The sequence below is a fragment of the Poecilia reticulata genome, chromosome 1, assembly GCF_904066995.2.
Source record: "Poecilia reticulata chromosome 1, P_reticulata-male-v2, whole genome shotgun sequence".
Classification (NCBI taxonomy): domain Eukaryota; kingdom Metazoa; phylum Chordata; class Actinopteri; order Cyprinodontiformes; family Poeciliidae; genus Poecilia; species Poecilia reticulata.
The window spans coordinates 7,112,057-7,127,700 of NC_088830.1; the positions used below are offsets into that span (position 1 = coordinate 7,112,057).

The 15,644-nt window shown below is 38.5% G+C and overlaps 2 protein-coding genes across 2 annotated transcripts in view; one reads left to right on the top strand and one right to left on the bottom strand.

The window, feature by feature from the left end:
- rps19bp1 (ribosomal protein S19 binding protein 1) overlaps positions 1 to 15,644 on the top strand; it is a 122,556-nt gene that overhangs the window by 71,864 nt on the left and 35,048 nt on the right. The window lies entirely within an intron of this gene.
- LOC103478275 (uncharacterized) lies at positions 1,074 to 10,458 on the bottom strand. The gene is made up of 10 exons (XM_008432037.2): positions 10,385 to 10,458; positions 8,484 to 8,630; positions 8,297 to 8,402; positions 8,078 to 8,159; positions 6,437 to 6,524; positions 6,224 to 6,363; positions 4,881 to 5,067; positions 4,541 to 4,640; positions 4,387 to 4,459; positions 1,074 to 3,905 (listed from the first exon to the last, which is right to left on the bottom strand). The coding sequence occupies exons 2-10, from the start codon at positions 8,560 to 8,562 to the stop codon at positions 2,952 to 2,954; spliced, it is 1,809 nt and encodes a 602-aa protein (XP_008430259.2). The 5' UTR covers positions 8,563 to 8,630; positions 10,385 to 10,458; the 3' UTR covers positions 1,074 to 2,951.

Consider the following 15,644-nt stretch of genomic DNA (forward strand, 5'->3'; position numbering starts at 1 on the left):
AGCAGCCAAATCTTTTAAAAAACAACTCTTAAGCAACATTTGAGGAAATTATCAATAAAAATGGTCTGGATTTAGGATCTAGCATACAATAGACCCATTATTTTCTTAGAAATAAAGATAAACAACTTGTCATAACACTGGATATAGTATTGACAATACATTTTTGTATAATAAATGCATTATAAGCTCTCACAAAGCTCACTTATATTCAGTGGCAGTTTTTGACAAGGGTAAACATTAGCAGTTGCTCGGGGAAGTATTAGAACAATGGAAAACATAAGAAAAATGTTTACAATTTAGAACTTCCTAAGTAAATTGCATAGCCTTTTGCACATGTGATTACTCAATCTTCTGCACAAGTAGTCAGACAATACTTGACATATTACCTCCCTCTCCATGATTTGTGGTGTGCTGTTCAGCCCCCTGTGTTGATCTGCATCCTGTTTGCTGGTGACGCAAGAGGAGGCGGGTTGCCTGGCTGAGCTGAACATGATTCAGCCCAGCCCACGTCTGAGAGGATATCCTGGGCTTTGATTAATTTTCAGGCGGTATGGCAGTCAGCCCACAATAGGTGGAGTACAAGTCAACCTGTGGCATTCTTTTTGCTGTTAGCAAGAGGCCAAACATGCTGCCCAGGGTGGCATACATGCAAAAACTGCCACTGCTTACTGTTTTTTTTGTTGTTGTTGTTTTTTTTTTACTTTTAATGAGAGAGCGGGGATAAAGGAAAAAAAAAAAAAAAGTCAGATAACATGCATCAATTAAGGGTGCATTCATCAAACTCTGGCTTGTTAGTCTGGAAAGTCTGGTTTGTTTGCAGAGATGTGAATGTGCAGGCTAACTCTAATGCGGACCAAAAAAGCGAATTCTGATCCGTGAACTATGGAACAATGTTGGGGCTTGAATGCATATGTGAACGTCAAGTGGACTGGAGACCACTCCAAAAGCAGGAAGCAGACTATGGTGCAGGGCATTCTGGGTAAATACTAGAGATGTGCCGATCAGGTTTTTTCTTGCCGATACCCATACCGATAACCCATGAGGGACGATCACCGATACCGATCACATAATAATTATTATTATTTTTTTTTTTATATCATAAACACTACCGGTTACATTATGTGGAAAAAGGAACCATGAATTCACCTTAATTTAGACAAAAACTTGTTTTTAATAACTTTTTCCAAGAAGAAAACTAAACAAAACAGGCATTCTGCAAATTGTACTGCTATCAGTAATACTATCTTTAACAGACTGATAACATATGAAGGCTCTGAAGAGGCTAAATAATGCAGAGTCAAAATAAAACCTCTCAACATTGCCAAAAAATTCAAGTATAAAACTTAACATTCAAAGGCAAATACAGGATCCATTACAATAAACAATCCAGACTTACTGAATGAAAACTTCTTGATAGCATGGCGGCTATCTGATTACTGCTAGTTCTGAGTGGCTGTTTCTGACTGAGTGGAGTAATTATGCAGAGCAGGGAGGAGATCGATTATTTTTTTAGAGATTATCTGTCTCATGTCATGCGAAAGTTTTAATAGTATGTAAAATGTATTTTTTAGATTAGATGCTGCAGCTTTAAGCAGAGGTTCGGTGTGAGAGTCACTACCAGGTGGAGCAGAAGCGGCGCTCCGTCTGTGAAATATTACTACCTGTAGCGCGTAGCAGCGGTTCAACAGTGAGAGCAGAACCAGCGTCTTACTTCGCAGCTCGAAGACTTAAATTATTTTGCGGGTTATTTGTTTAGCTTTCTGACCGTCATGCTAATCCGGGTGAGTGTTTGTAGCTGTGCGCTGCTTTACCTGCTATCTGATCCTCCATATGTCATTTTTACTGCAGTGAGCCTCGATGTAGCCAAACTCTGTCAAATATGGCATTGTTTTTATGCCATATTAGATTCGTCGTGTTGATGCATTTTGACGTGCTTCAATTTTCCGCCGCAACACGCAAACTTCCCCATTCACTCAGTGCGTTATAGTTCCACATCGCTTAGGATTTGTTTCTGCGTGTTTGCGCAGTGTGAAGGAAAGAGGAGACCAGCTGCACAGGCCGGCTGCGAAATGAGATGCAGGTGATCGGTTTGTGTGATCGGCAACAAGAGACTGTGATTGGCGATCACTGATCATACACTTTTTCACGGAAATCGGCCGATTATGATTGGTGGCCGATCGATCGGCACACCTCTAGTAAATACAACAAAACCAAACCTGTGAGTCCAGCGCTAGTGGCAGAAATGGCTCATGGTCTTTCGCCAAGAACAAAAGAGAAATCCTACAGCCGCTGAAATCTGGCACCTTCCATTTTTCTGTACGTTTCGGAAGTTGTGCTTACGTCTTCTTCAGAGGTTTCTGTGTAGTTTCCTTCAGTGGTCCTTGTTGCAGCGCCACCATAGGTGATGGGGAGGGGCAAGAGGTTTTTCAAATGGCTTGGTTCGTTTGACACAGTACAGCATCAAAGTGAATCATACCTGCTGAAAATGCAACAAATGTAACTTTGGTCCCCAATCAAACCGAGTCTACTGGATTATCAGAAAACACTCTGAAGTATCACAACTTCCACAGTTTCCACAATGGGAAAATGGATAAAATCCTCACAACAATAATAATACCAGTGACTAACTGCATATGTTTTATATTGTCATATTTTGCTGGGCATTATGGCTTGTTGTTTGCCTTGCATGGGACAGACACTTAAGCCTCCCATTCTTTGCTCCATCCCTGCCTTACTGGTATGTAATCTTTATCACGGGACTGGTGTACAACACTACCTGACATTTGCAGTGGTGGCAAAACAGAACCCAGATTTGATTGAGATATATACAAGGACTGTTGTGACAAAAATATCAAGGGGTTTGCCAAAGCAGGGGGAAGAAAAGGTGGAAAGAAGAAGCGAGTACCTTTGGCGGTCTTATCATCCTCCTCCATGATGTCCTCCAGACTCTCCTAGTCTACCTTGTTAATGCCTGAATCCAGGCAGGAAGCCCAGGAAAGCTCAAGGCTTTCAGCCTGGAATGTTGGGACTTGTTTGTAATCTGAAAAACCCTGAGGAGGATTTTGACAGAAAATGCCTCCAAACAATTTCTGAATTTCACTCTCCTTCCGCTCCTTGCTCAGTGACCCATCATCATGTCCTTCCATCATATAAATGCTGTCTTCCTCCATGCTCTCCTGACTGACTTCCTCATAACTGTCCATGCCCGAATCTGCGCTGTGGAGCCGGAGGAGCTCTGCATTCTCGACCCGGATTGTCGGAATTTGTTTGTAATCTGAAACAACGGTGATTTTGCCCAAGATGCTCTCACTGCCTTCAAACAACTTCTGAATAACTGATTTTGTCTCGTTCCCTTCATTATTTATTTCCTGGTTTTCTTGCGCCCATGGTGTCCCCTCAACCATATTGATGCTGTCTGCCTCCATGCTTTCCTGACTGACTTCTTCATAACTGGTCATGCCTGAGTCCACACTATGGAAACTGTGGAGTTCGGTCTGGAGTTTCTGAACACTTTTGTAGTCAGAAATCACCACTGCCTCATGGTTAATTCCATCCATCAGAAGTGCCATAACCATTTCCGCTTCTCTTCTCGCAACATCACTGTCCCGGTTTTTACTTTCCTCAGCTTCGGGACCAGGAACGTTCTTGTAGGAGGCTTCGATGGCACGGGGCTTCGGACTCCCAGCGGTGAGAGGGAACACAGGAGGACTACAACACCCAGAGTAACTGTGGTTGGAGAAGCTGGAACAACTGGACTCGTGTTCGTTGAACTCTGGCATCATTTTTATGTCCGGCGTGCAGAGTGTGATGTCGTCCACGGCGGACGTTTCTTCAACACAGACGATATCTGCTAATTTTAAGAAGGACTGATAGAATTCACTGGTGAAATACGGATCCAACCAGGTCTGTGGAAAGAAATATGAGAGTGGGGAAGCAAGAGAAGATGGAAGAAATGTTAAAAACCAGTCAGGTTTTTGACCTAAAACCAAGAAAAATCCTTAAGTTGGCACGATTCAGCTAAACGTTGAGTTGGGGGCGTGGCCTGCAGCAGCTCAGTTGGATTTAAAGTAACAAGAAACTCATTCTGAAAAGAGGTAATGAACATGCTTTGTATAGCCCATACAACTATTCTATAATAACATAATATAATAGATCACCTTCAGTCTTTTCGGTCTTCCATTGTGTTTCTCACATTATTGTATTAAAATGTTTTTAAAATGTGTAACATTCATATATGAGAAATTAAGAAATCATTATTTTCAAATGTGATTTTGCACATTTCCAGTTTGTTTTTTTGTTTATGTAATTGTTAGCATTACATTTAGCCCATCACATGTTTGTTGCTAAAAAGCAAAGCAGAAAAATAAAAGAAAACCAAAAGATTGCCTGGAATTGTGTTGACTTTGTAGGATCAGGCAGAGGTGGGCCTGTAATCTTCTTCAGTATGTAGATCCTGGAACTAAGCACACATTAAATCTATACAGGTCTGTGATAATTTGTCTGATATATTTGAATTTATTTATTTATTTTTGTTACTTACCAGGCTTTCTTGCGCATTGCGATGAACACGCCAGGCAACAGCAACAAACCAAACACTGCTAGGCTCAAAATAACCCAGTTCAGATCAACCACATCCTCTCCTGAAACACGCAAAAAAGTACAAGTCCTGATGGTTTGCGTTCTTCTGCGACATCTTTTTGAGTTTTATGCTTAGGATTTATTGTTAGATTTCTGATACACAACACAATCTCAGAAAACATATCTCCATGGTGACAGGACAAACAAAGGAGAGCTGTATTTGGACACCAAACGAATTTGCCCAACTAATCCCACAGGCTTCATTTAAGGTGGCCTAATTTTTATTTTTATTTTTTTTTTACCTGATCTTGGTCTGGGCACCCAAGACACAGTGGGGCTCCAATCACTCCAGCTCGCCCCATTCAAGCCAAAGCGATAATTGGCCAACACACGAACGCGGGCGTCATATGTCTTGCCTTCTAGAAGCAAGTCTTCATCCAGCTGCGCCGTACATTCCCAATGACATGAACTCTCTTTGGTCTGGAGATCCTATAGAGACAGATATTTTTAGACGTTTCACATCAGTCAAAGATGCAGTAGATTATAAAAATGTTTTTCACATGTTTAAACTTTCACTATGTCCTAACAGTGTAAATTGAGACAGATGATCTGCTTCTTCCCTGTGGTCCTACTGCCATATGCAGAAATACTCTGGTTGTTTCTGACTGAGAGCAATCAGTCAGGAGGAGGGACTTGGCTGTGTCAAATTTGCTTGTGAACTCTTTGCTCCTCTCTCTTACTCTCTGCTACGCCACAGCTCCACTCACATGGTGGAGCCCGCCGTGAATGCTAAGTCTCATTAGCACCAAGGATGGTGGATAACCCGTTTTGCTCCTACGGTAATTTGTTTCTGCATTTATTTCTGTATTGACACAGCTACAGTGGCAGTAGGCAGAGGAGCTCCATTTTTTCATACATTATCTGTCTCACATTACACGGAAAGTTTAAGAAAATATGTACCGTATTTTCCGGACTATAGAGCACACCTTACTATAAGAAACATCTACAAAGTTTTTTTTTTTTTTTTTTTAACTGGAAACGTACATATTTAAGCCGCACTGGGCTACAAGCCGCTGGTATCGCCGCCGCTCTCAGTTTTCCCAAGGATGCAGCAGAGGGCTGCGTCCTTAATAAACCTGCTGGATTTATTAAGGACGCAGCTCTCCGTCTCCAATGCTGAACCATGGATTCGTTCATGCAGAGCTTACGTGCAGCAGCTCCATTTCCCTCCTGTTGTAACAGATCTTTAGCCCTCAACTTAAAAGCAGCTTCATATGAACTTCTTTGTGTGGTTTCCATGATGAGGGGGTATGAGTTTGAATAAATTTCTCCATCTTGCGCATGCTAGCAGCAGGCAAGCACATGCTAGCAGCTGATTTTCTAAATGAAAATTAGCGCTTTATTCTTTGATTTCCAATTTTGACTTCCAATGATTCACTTCCTGCTAAAGAGCCCCCTGGTGGTTGAAGAAAAATCCACACCGGGCTACAAGCCGCGTGGTTCAAAGCAAAAAAGTAGCGGCTTATAGTCTGAAAAATACAGTATTTTATGCACAATTCTTTTTATGAAAGTTGCTCACGGCAGGATTTTTTTAAAGGTTGTTTACCACGCATCATGGTTAAATCCTTTATTATTTTCTACTCACGCTCCATCCGTGTCCCTTTCGTTTCCACTGTAGCTCTGTATTGTATCGGTAATATTCAATGTATGTAGGCTTTGGAACTTGGGAGAACCAGGAAACCATGGTAAAGTTGACTTCAGGCTTTGGAGGAGGGTTCACCTTTACTGCAGAATCATAAAATGTAAAAGGCTCGCTAGGTAATGCGACAAGATGGTAAAATTGATGGTTCCTACTTACTGTGACATGCTGGCTGGTAAAAAATAATTTCACTTTGTTTTGAAGGGAAGCAGCTCAAATTCATGGACACATTAGTACTGCTTTTGAACTGGAAGGAAATAGGTCATTTTAAGAAAAGAAAAACAAACACAAGACAAGCCCTTAGGCTACATTTTTACCACTTTTTTGTTTTCATTTATCTTAAAACATCTTCTCAACCTTTTATTGATTTTTTTCTGTTTTAATCGATTATCACACTTTCTCACAAATAAGAGAAATAACATGCAATGTTTTCATCCATCCACATCAATGGATCTTAAACAGGTTAGCCCTCCCTGTTTTCAGGACAAAATAGAAACAGCCATACACGCACAGAAGCTAATACATTATTGTTCTGGACTAATTTTTTTGGGAGGGATCATCTCAAGCAACCATAAAAACTGAGTTAAAATCTTCAGTCCAATTTAGTAAAGCCAAATAAGTGCTAACATTGTTTTGGAACAAGAGGGTTTATAGTTTACCATTACAGCGCTTGTACATCACCATGCTTTCTTATGAGAAACAGGAAATGGCCCTGGACAACAGTTCCTGGTTCCTTTTCTAAGCCTCTATCTAAAGGAACGCTCTCTTTTCTTGACCATACGTGTGAATATGTATGTGCGTGCGTGTATGCGAGCATGCAAGAAGCTAAAAGAGACAGAGAAAAAACAGAATCATTTATCCATAAATGATTGTCGATCGTTCCCATTTCTAGAAACTTTTAAGTATGAATTAGTTTTCATAATGTTTATAACCTTTGGGTTTGGGGTTGATTAATCATTAGCAAGTACATGTGTGTGATTACTATAATTTTAATTCCTAAGTAGCACTGATAGCTAGATTACACTTAAACTGTTTATTTTTGATTCTTAAATGTATATTTTCAGAAATGTGCAAAGCTTCTTAAGTTCTTTATCTTAGACAGTAATTTAGCTCCTTCATGGAGAAATGTGTGCATTTTTACATTCAACTAAACTGAAGAAATTAGGAGAAAATAGTTGTAACTGTGTTAATAAAGAAATGTTAGAATAGAGTATATACTCTATTCATACTCAAAGACTAAGGAAGAAAATGTCCAGTAAGATTATTTCTCAATTTATGATAATTACCATATATTACAGTCAATCACAAATTTGTTAATACCCCTGGCAGATTTGGGTTTAACATAATCCTTACATTTACTAACACTGGATCGAATTGAAACTGAAAATTTACAAGAAGCGTGTAATTCCTATAAAGCCAACAATGTCTTAATTGTTAAAATTTCACACATTTTTCCCAAATTGATACTCTTATGTCTCTTTTTCTGTAAATAAAGAAGCAAACATTTTTGGTTGAATGGAAATCGTTTTACATCCAGATCTAGTATGGATAATTTTCAGCTTAACTGTACCTTCTGAGTTCATAAAAGATTTATAGAATAAATGTGGAAATATTTAAAAAATAAAATGAAAAATGTTTATCATAAGCCCTTTAACATAAGGATTGTTGGACAAAACACAGTTTGTCACATGACAAATTAAATGGTCTTTAGCTCACTGGGTATTAGAACAACATTCAAGAGCACAGTAATGTACAGAGATGTTAAATGTTTTGTAGTATAAATAGTACTTTAATACTCACCAGTTCGGTTCCCTTAAAAATCAACGAGCACTTCAAGTCTGGTCTGGTATTATCAAAAGGCTGCAGCTTACAGGAAGCATATCTGAGTAAAAAAATAAGATAAGAGGGAGAATCATGGAGCTTTTCTATTGTTTTCTTGTGTTTTTAATAATTAGTTAGAATGTGGTATAAAACGTATATGGCTCTATACAGTACTTATATCTATATTTAAATAAATACTTTTTTCTGGGCAGTTCAGCATATATTGAGCAGGCATCATTCTTATGACGTGAGCTTTTCCATGTGCAGCTGATATTATGACTGTAATCATTGTAGCAAGTGAGACCTAGGACAAAGAGGATGAGAACAAGCAAAGTATAAACTTTTTAATTTACTCAGCACAGTTCAAGTGAAAGAAAGCACTGACTGTTATGTGGAGGGCTCTTGCAATCATCGGCGGAGGTTGAAAGCAGATGGAGCAGGATGAACAGAAAAGGAGTGGCCATGTTTTTCTCTGTTTCCTGCCAGTGTTTCCTTTAGCAGATCTGTGGTACAGCTTTTAAGCCTGCATGACCTGAATATGTGATATGAGAACATTTAGAAAAACAGGATTAAATGTTGGAGGCAGTGATTGCTGGTTTGTCTGCAAGTATGGAAAACCTTCTTTGATGTTTACCTGTGGAAGGCATGTTTGCAAACACAACAGCAGTTTCAAAATGGAAGATGGTGTAAACTACATGTTTGGTCATGAGCTATGTAATGCGGCAGTTCAACACTATGCAACTATGACCCAGTTGAAATTCTGAGAAATCGAGCACAATGGGAGAAATACCAGATGGAGCATTGATGGGAGATGAGAATTTCCTAGGAGTGTGTGCAGGGGATTTTGTTTTCAGTCAATTTGCTGTGAACATAAAAAAATTCTGTTCTGAGGAGAGGTTAGATATAATGCTGTGTTTTTGCTTTGAAATGTGCACCAGTTGTAGATAGCAATCCTATAAAGACCCACATTTAAATAAATGAAAACAAATACATCAATTAACTAAGTTATTGGATTAAAGTAGAGTGACGGGAGAAACATAACAAAACCCTCACTTGTGGTTGTATCATAAACTTTCTAATCTTCCTGTTGGCACTGTGGAGTCCAGAATCTAAAAGTTGGAGGAATCATCTCACCTTTCATCAGCCACCAGCAGGTGCTCCTCATGAAACTTTTGACAGTGTCAAAAATATTAGAGTTGTCCTCTTGCAAAGATCTAAGAGTAGCATGTACAGTTTTCCAATGAACTATGAAAAGTAAAGTTCATCGAAGGAGCTGACAGAACGTAACAGATCTGAGAACGATTTCGAGGAATACGTCACACCTGAGCGATAAACACAACCAGTTTCTCCATACAGGAGGCAACCTGGGGCTGCCATGATCAAAACAAGGTTTTCTACTAAGTATTATTTTAATTTCATCCAGTATTTTTCACCTTGTTACACCTGACTGAAGCCAAATAGTTGCTCATTTATTTGTGCTCCTGCACTGCTTGGGTTAATAGATCCGGTGTGTATTTCAGGTCAGGTTTAGCATGTGGTTACTAAAAAAAACATGTTTGTGTTCAAAAATTTCCAAAGTCAACATGCAGTACTTGAACTGTATGTTGAGACAAGTTAGAACTGTTTGAAATGTTTGGAAACATGATTCGAGGCATTTATGTCAGAATATTACTTTTAAAACTCGTTTTCATTTCCAAAAACAATAAAAAAATCTATTGAAGCATTTTTAGTTTCAATAGATTAACACAAGCCGTCGGGAAAAAAAGTCTTCAAAATATTCTCATTAATATTGTTTATCATTTATTGTGATAAATTTCTTACATAAGAATTTTGATTTATTGTTGTATGATACATTTCAGTGTATGAAGAACTGTCCAGATTGTTAGTTTTAGCATTTTTTCCACTGTTTGTTCAAAAATGATGTCCTTACTTATCAATACATTAGAAAACAGGATGAAAGGCAGTTGCTGTGAGCAATTTAGTGATACAATGCTACTTTATGTGAAAAGAAGTAATAAATTGTTTTTATTGTCCCTTATCACAATAGAACAATGAAATATTGTGTTAAAAACCTTCAGTCCATATCACCCACCTCTAATTTCCACTATGTGCTCAACAGTCAGACAGCAGAAACTGTTTCTTACTGTTTTCCTGTCAGCAGTAAGACATTTTAGCTATCTGCTTGCCTACCTCATCCCCTCCAAACGCGGTCGACCACTCAAAAACCTTTTACTATAGAGTTTAACAATCAACAGACGATACAAATAATTGAAGTGTGTGTCTCACCTGCTTAGGAAGGCGCATAAATCCACTTTAGGTGCTGCATTCAATGCAACTGACACGGAAGGAGCAACTCTCATAACTAACGTTAACTCCTCACCTTAACCACAGCCACGTTATTAATATGCATCGACTACAAGAAAAGGTCACTGGAGGGATGAGTCATAACACTTTTTAGGAGTAAGTGTGAAAGCTAATTGAGTGCGATGATGTTTCAAACACATATAAGCAAGTTGTTTTTAGTTACTGTCAACAAATTTTGTTTAAATACCCACTGTCCCTGGAAGTTTAAATGTACTCACAGCAGAGATGAAGGTCATTAATTTGGAGCCGTAGATTTTACTAAGATGAATATGAAAGAGTTTGTAAAAGCAAGAATTTGTTGCACGTGTTTGAATTGATCAAATTTCTCCATGTATTCCAGTTAACAACGGGTTAGACTACATGTGGCCATCAACAGGCCTCTGGTGTGATTCTGGCTGGGCTTTTGATCAGTCTTCATGCTAGGGCCAAAGTAGCCACTTCAGGTCACAAATATTAATAAATGATATTTATTGGTAGTGCCTGACGAAACTCAATTCTTGCTATTCATTGCTAATCTCTGATCATTTCAGATGCATCCGCAGGGAGGTCCATGGTCACATTTTGTGCAACAATTTCTTTTTTTTCATCACATGCTATTTTTATGTGCACGGCTTTAAAAAACTGCACTATAGTTTGCACACCTTATTTGGCTTATTAAATCTGGTTTAAAATCTGAGGTGAATCTGCATGAGGGCAAGACCCAAAAATCTACGCTGAACCTTTAGTTTTAAGGTGAATTTGTATGAGACCTTTTTAGTCCACTTTCATCAGACTCTGGTTCATTTGCCTAGAAGGTTTTGTTCATTTGAGAAGGTGTTGGCTTGGTAAAAACCAGCAGAATCGAGCAGGGCAATGTGGGAAGGCAGTGGCCAGGCTAGGAAGATGTGAACGCGTAATCAAACTCCAACATGGGTCAGAAAAGTGAACTCTGGTCAGCCTAAAAACCCAGCTCTCTGTTTGGTTAAAGCGAACTCTAGTTCAGTTCCGATGTATATGTGAATGCCAAGCGGATTGTTAACTGCTCCAAAAGCAGGAAGGGGACTACAACACAGGGCATTCTGGGTAAATGCCACCAAAACAAATGCGAGACGCTTTTTACCTTTTTGCAGAAGATAAAAATGTGAAATCCTACAACCTCTAAAATCTCACACCACTCCATTTTACATTATATTTTGTGAAGGAGGAAGTTGGTCATTGTCTTCAGAGGTTTTTGTATCGTTTCCTTCCTTCAGCCACAAGCGAGGGGGGGACAAGTTTTTCATAGGGTTTAGTTTGTTTAACACAGTGCTGTGTCAAAGTAAACTGCATCAGCTGGAAATGAAACAAACGCAACTCTGGCCCCCAATCAAACCTAGTGTATCAAACTATCAGGTGTGAAAACACGCTAAATTACCAAAATGTTTTCAGCTGGGAAATAAGATTAAGTCCTCAAAACAACAATAAACCTGCATATGTTTTATACTGTCATATTTTGTTGGCCAATCGTTGAGATTTGTACCTTGCTGGTGCAGAGCATTCATTGTTTTGTAAGCTTCCATGCACTTTCAGTTATCAGCGTCACTGTTTCCTTTCCTATATTAAGTTGTTGCTGTCAACACACACCTGCACCTTCACACACATACACAATGCTCTGTATGAATTCTGAAACTGAGGAAAGAGATTGAAAGTGCATAATCTTTTAACAATTTTCATGACTTTCCACATACACGTAAAACAGCAGGACAGACAATGATTGTGTTTTACAGGTTTTAGTTGTTGAAAACAGTGTAAGGTAAGGTAATTTTATTTATATAGCACATTTTCAGCAACAAGGCAATTCAAAGTGCTTTACATGAGTTAAAAGGAAATACAAACAAAATAACAAACCAAAGGAAAAAGAGGAAAGGACACATTAGGGCAGATGGCAACATTCAGACAAAACAATGGGCAAAACAAAGACATGAGTGAAGGCGGTGACGTCAAAGGGCCATGGAGCGATGTCGCTGACACTCCTGGCAAAGTTTGATAGAGGTGTTGTTATCGAGGAATATCCTTGGGAGCGTCAGCTCCACAGCTCCATGGAAACAGGAGGGGATGAGGAGGGAAGAGCGTTGTGTTTACGTATCTTCAAGTAGTTTGGAAATATGCAGCCCTTCCAAGGCCACACAGGGAAAGCCAAGTGCAATGTAGTTTGTTCTTAGAAATGGACTCAACAGTAAACTTCTACCCCATAGTTAACATGTGGGGAGAAAAAAAGGGCAGTTTTTTGGGTGAGGATGTTAAAAAAAAAAGAAGCAACAACTATTAAAATAGCAGCCCTGTTTTGCATCACATCTTTATGGTTAAATTTTTACAGCTGATGTAGACTTCCATGTTTGTAGCAGAGTGGTTCTACATGTGAGCGTAGCATCAGGTGCACTGATGACATCCCTAATTTATGGAAGAATACCAACAGGGTGGGGGCCAGAATTTTACTCCATAAATATGGTAAAATCTGTATTTATATGTATTTTCTCGTATAAATATGGTAAAATTCTGGCAACTACAGCTGCTGGTATTTTACTATAAATTAGAGATGGGTTTTTTTTGTTTTTTTTACAGTGTGGTTTCAGAGAGTTACTGTGTTCCATAAAAACACGCAGAAAACAACACAGCAATGTACTGATGTTAGAAAATATAATTTGTACTCTTGAATGCTTTTGTATTTTTTCTTGGCTGCTATAACTTGAGTTTAATCTTGACGTTGGAATATTTTGTTTACCACTGGTTATACTGCCTGTGCAGATGTGAATGCCATTTCAGCATGCAGTGAATGCAAAGTACAGATATAAAAAATATTACATTTGTACTCAAAAGGAAGGAAGATTTTATTAAAATAAAAAATTCTTAAAAAGCAGAATTATATTAACGCTCTGGCTGAAACGTTGCTTTTGACAGCCACTCAAAACATTTCTCACAAAGCCAGGCTGAAACTGAAACCTCAGAAAAGAAGGTGAATTTCACGACATGTTAAAGCTCATGAGCAAACCTGATACTTGGTGGCCCAGAAATGCAAAACATACCAGTGAAAGCGTTCAATATGAGTGGGCCGTTTAGCTGGAACCAGGAGAGAGAGCAACAGAAAGTAAATGTTTTTTTATACATTTTACCATACAAGACAAAAATACTTTTAAAATACCTGTTCTCTTAGAGGAAGCAGTAGAAGTACAATAAACAGTTTTTAAGTGTTTTTGTGGATACTTTGTCGATTTGCATGTGGTGGACTTTAACATACTTTAATCGATGAGGCCTTCCACACGGGGGCTGGAGGGGGGGCCTCTCCTTAGACCCCCGCCCCATGGAAGATTTTCTAGCTCTGCTACTGATTAAAATGCTAGCCTGAAAAGAAATCTTTCTGTTACTTTGTCAGCTCACAACTACAAACTGTATTGATATGATTCTCAGTGAGTCATGTCAAAACATCAATATGCTAATGTGCAGTTCCAAAGAAAACAGCTTGTCAAAAAAAATCCCAAAAAAGCATGCAGGACCAAGGTGAAGGTTTAGTGACGGTTGCAGATGCATGTATTGAGTTAGACATGTTTTACGTGAATAGTTACGGTGACATTTCATCACAACGTTGTGGTAATTTTCCTAACCCGTGATTGGAGCTTCAAGTAGAAGTTATTTTTGTTTCATATCACTAATTGTTTGTATTTTTATCGTTTGTTTTTGATATTTTAAATGCAGTTCTATTTTTCTCCTTTAAAACTAGGCTCTTTCAGAACTCAGGCTGAAATGAAATCATCCTGTTTGATTAAGAAAACCAGTTACATGCTTATAGAAACTCAGTTTCTGAAAAAGGTTTTTCAACTCAAGAGTTTTGCTGGATTTTTAATAAAGTATTAAAAATGCAGTTTTTCCTTATTCAGGGCTCAACATGTATTAGTCAATGTAGATTAGAGAAATTTAGATGAGTTTTTTTATTGCATTTCTCCCCTTGAACTTTTCCATATTTTGTCACATTACAACCACAAACATAAACATATTTCATTGACATTTAATGTGAAAGACCAACACATAATGGCATACAATTGTGAAGTAGAAAAAAAATTATGAATGATTCAAATCAAATAATGAAAAGTGCGATGTGCGAAAGTATTCAGCTGCCTTTTCAGTTGTGTTCGGAAAATGTGTAATAGTTGCACCACTGGTCAGCAGATGCAGAGAGCTGGTAGAGACAAACCCTGCGGCAAAAAGTGGCTCCACAAAGTATTGATTCAGCAGGGCTGAATGATGTTGCACAACGCACTTTTCAGTTTTTTAGTGGTAAAACAAAACCCATTTTGAATCATGCATTATTTTCTTGCTACTTCACAATGTGTACCACTTTGTGTCGGGCTTTCACATTAAACTCTGATTAAATATGTTCATACTTGTGTGGCAAAATATGGGATAGTTTAAAAGGGTATGAATACTTTTGAAAGCCAGTGCATGTGTGAAAACCTGACGACTTGCCTTCACCTCGTATTAGCATGTTGTTTTCTTACAAATACATACTTCTTTTTTTTCCAGAATGGCTGCTCTGTTCACATCACCATATTACTATTATCCCTCTTTTGCAAGAATAATCATGTAAGACTGAATAATCATCTGCTGACGTGTGCTTAGCTGTTATCATTCAGGAAATCCTTTTAACACATCAAAAATTAATTTTAACTAGCTTATCTGTTTCGGAAAATCTAAAGGGTTTGGTTTTTGATATAGTGATAGAGTAAAATCATTAAGAAAAAAGACGTTTTTCACACCTAATCTTCCCAACAGATAAGACAAATTATGCCTCTTTACCAGGAAACGCCACCACAGGAGGTGGCTTTTCAGTCATCGATCCGAACCCAACCTTTTATATACTTTTCTGAAGGCTTTTTGCATGTGTGAAAACTAAACGTCACCTCAAAATGTGACGAAGCATGTTCTTTTCTTTTTTTCTGATGTCTTCTAAAATTGCGGCATATCTCACTGGTTTTCCTTCTCGTCTCTAAACATCGTCTGGTTTTGATTTCTGTTAAGAATCCTTTTGCCTTCGTCGTACTTGCTGCTCGTTTCTGCTGTCATTTTTCCCGGCACGTTTTCTGAATTCGTGGTGAAAAATTTCACACGACGGGCAGGATGCGGTGCAATAAGCACAACAGCGACAACAATTTGATTATCGTTGTCCAGGTGT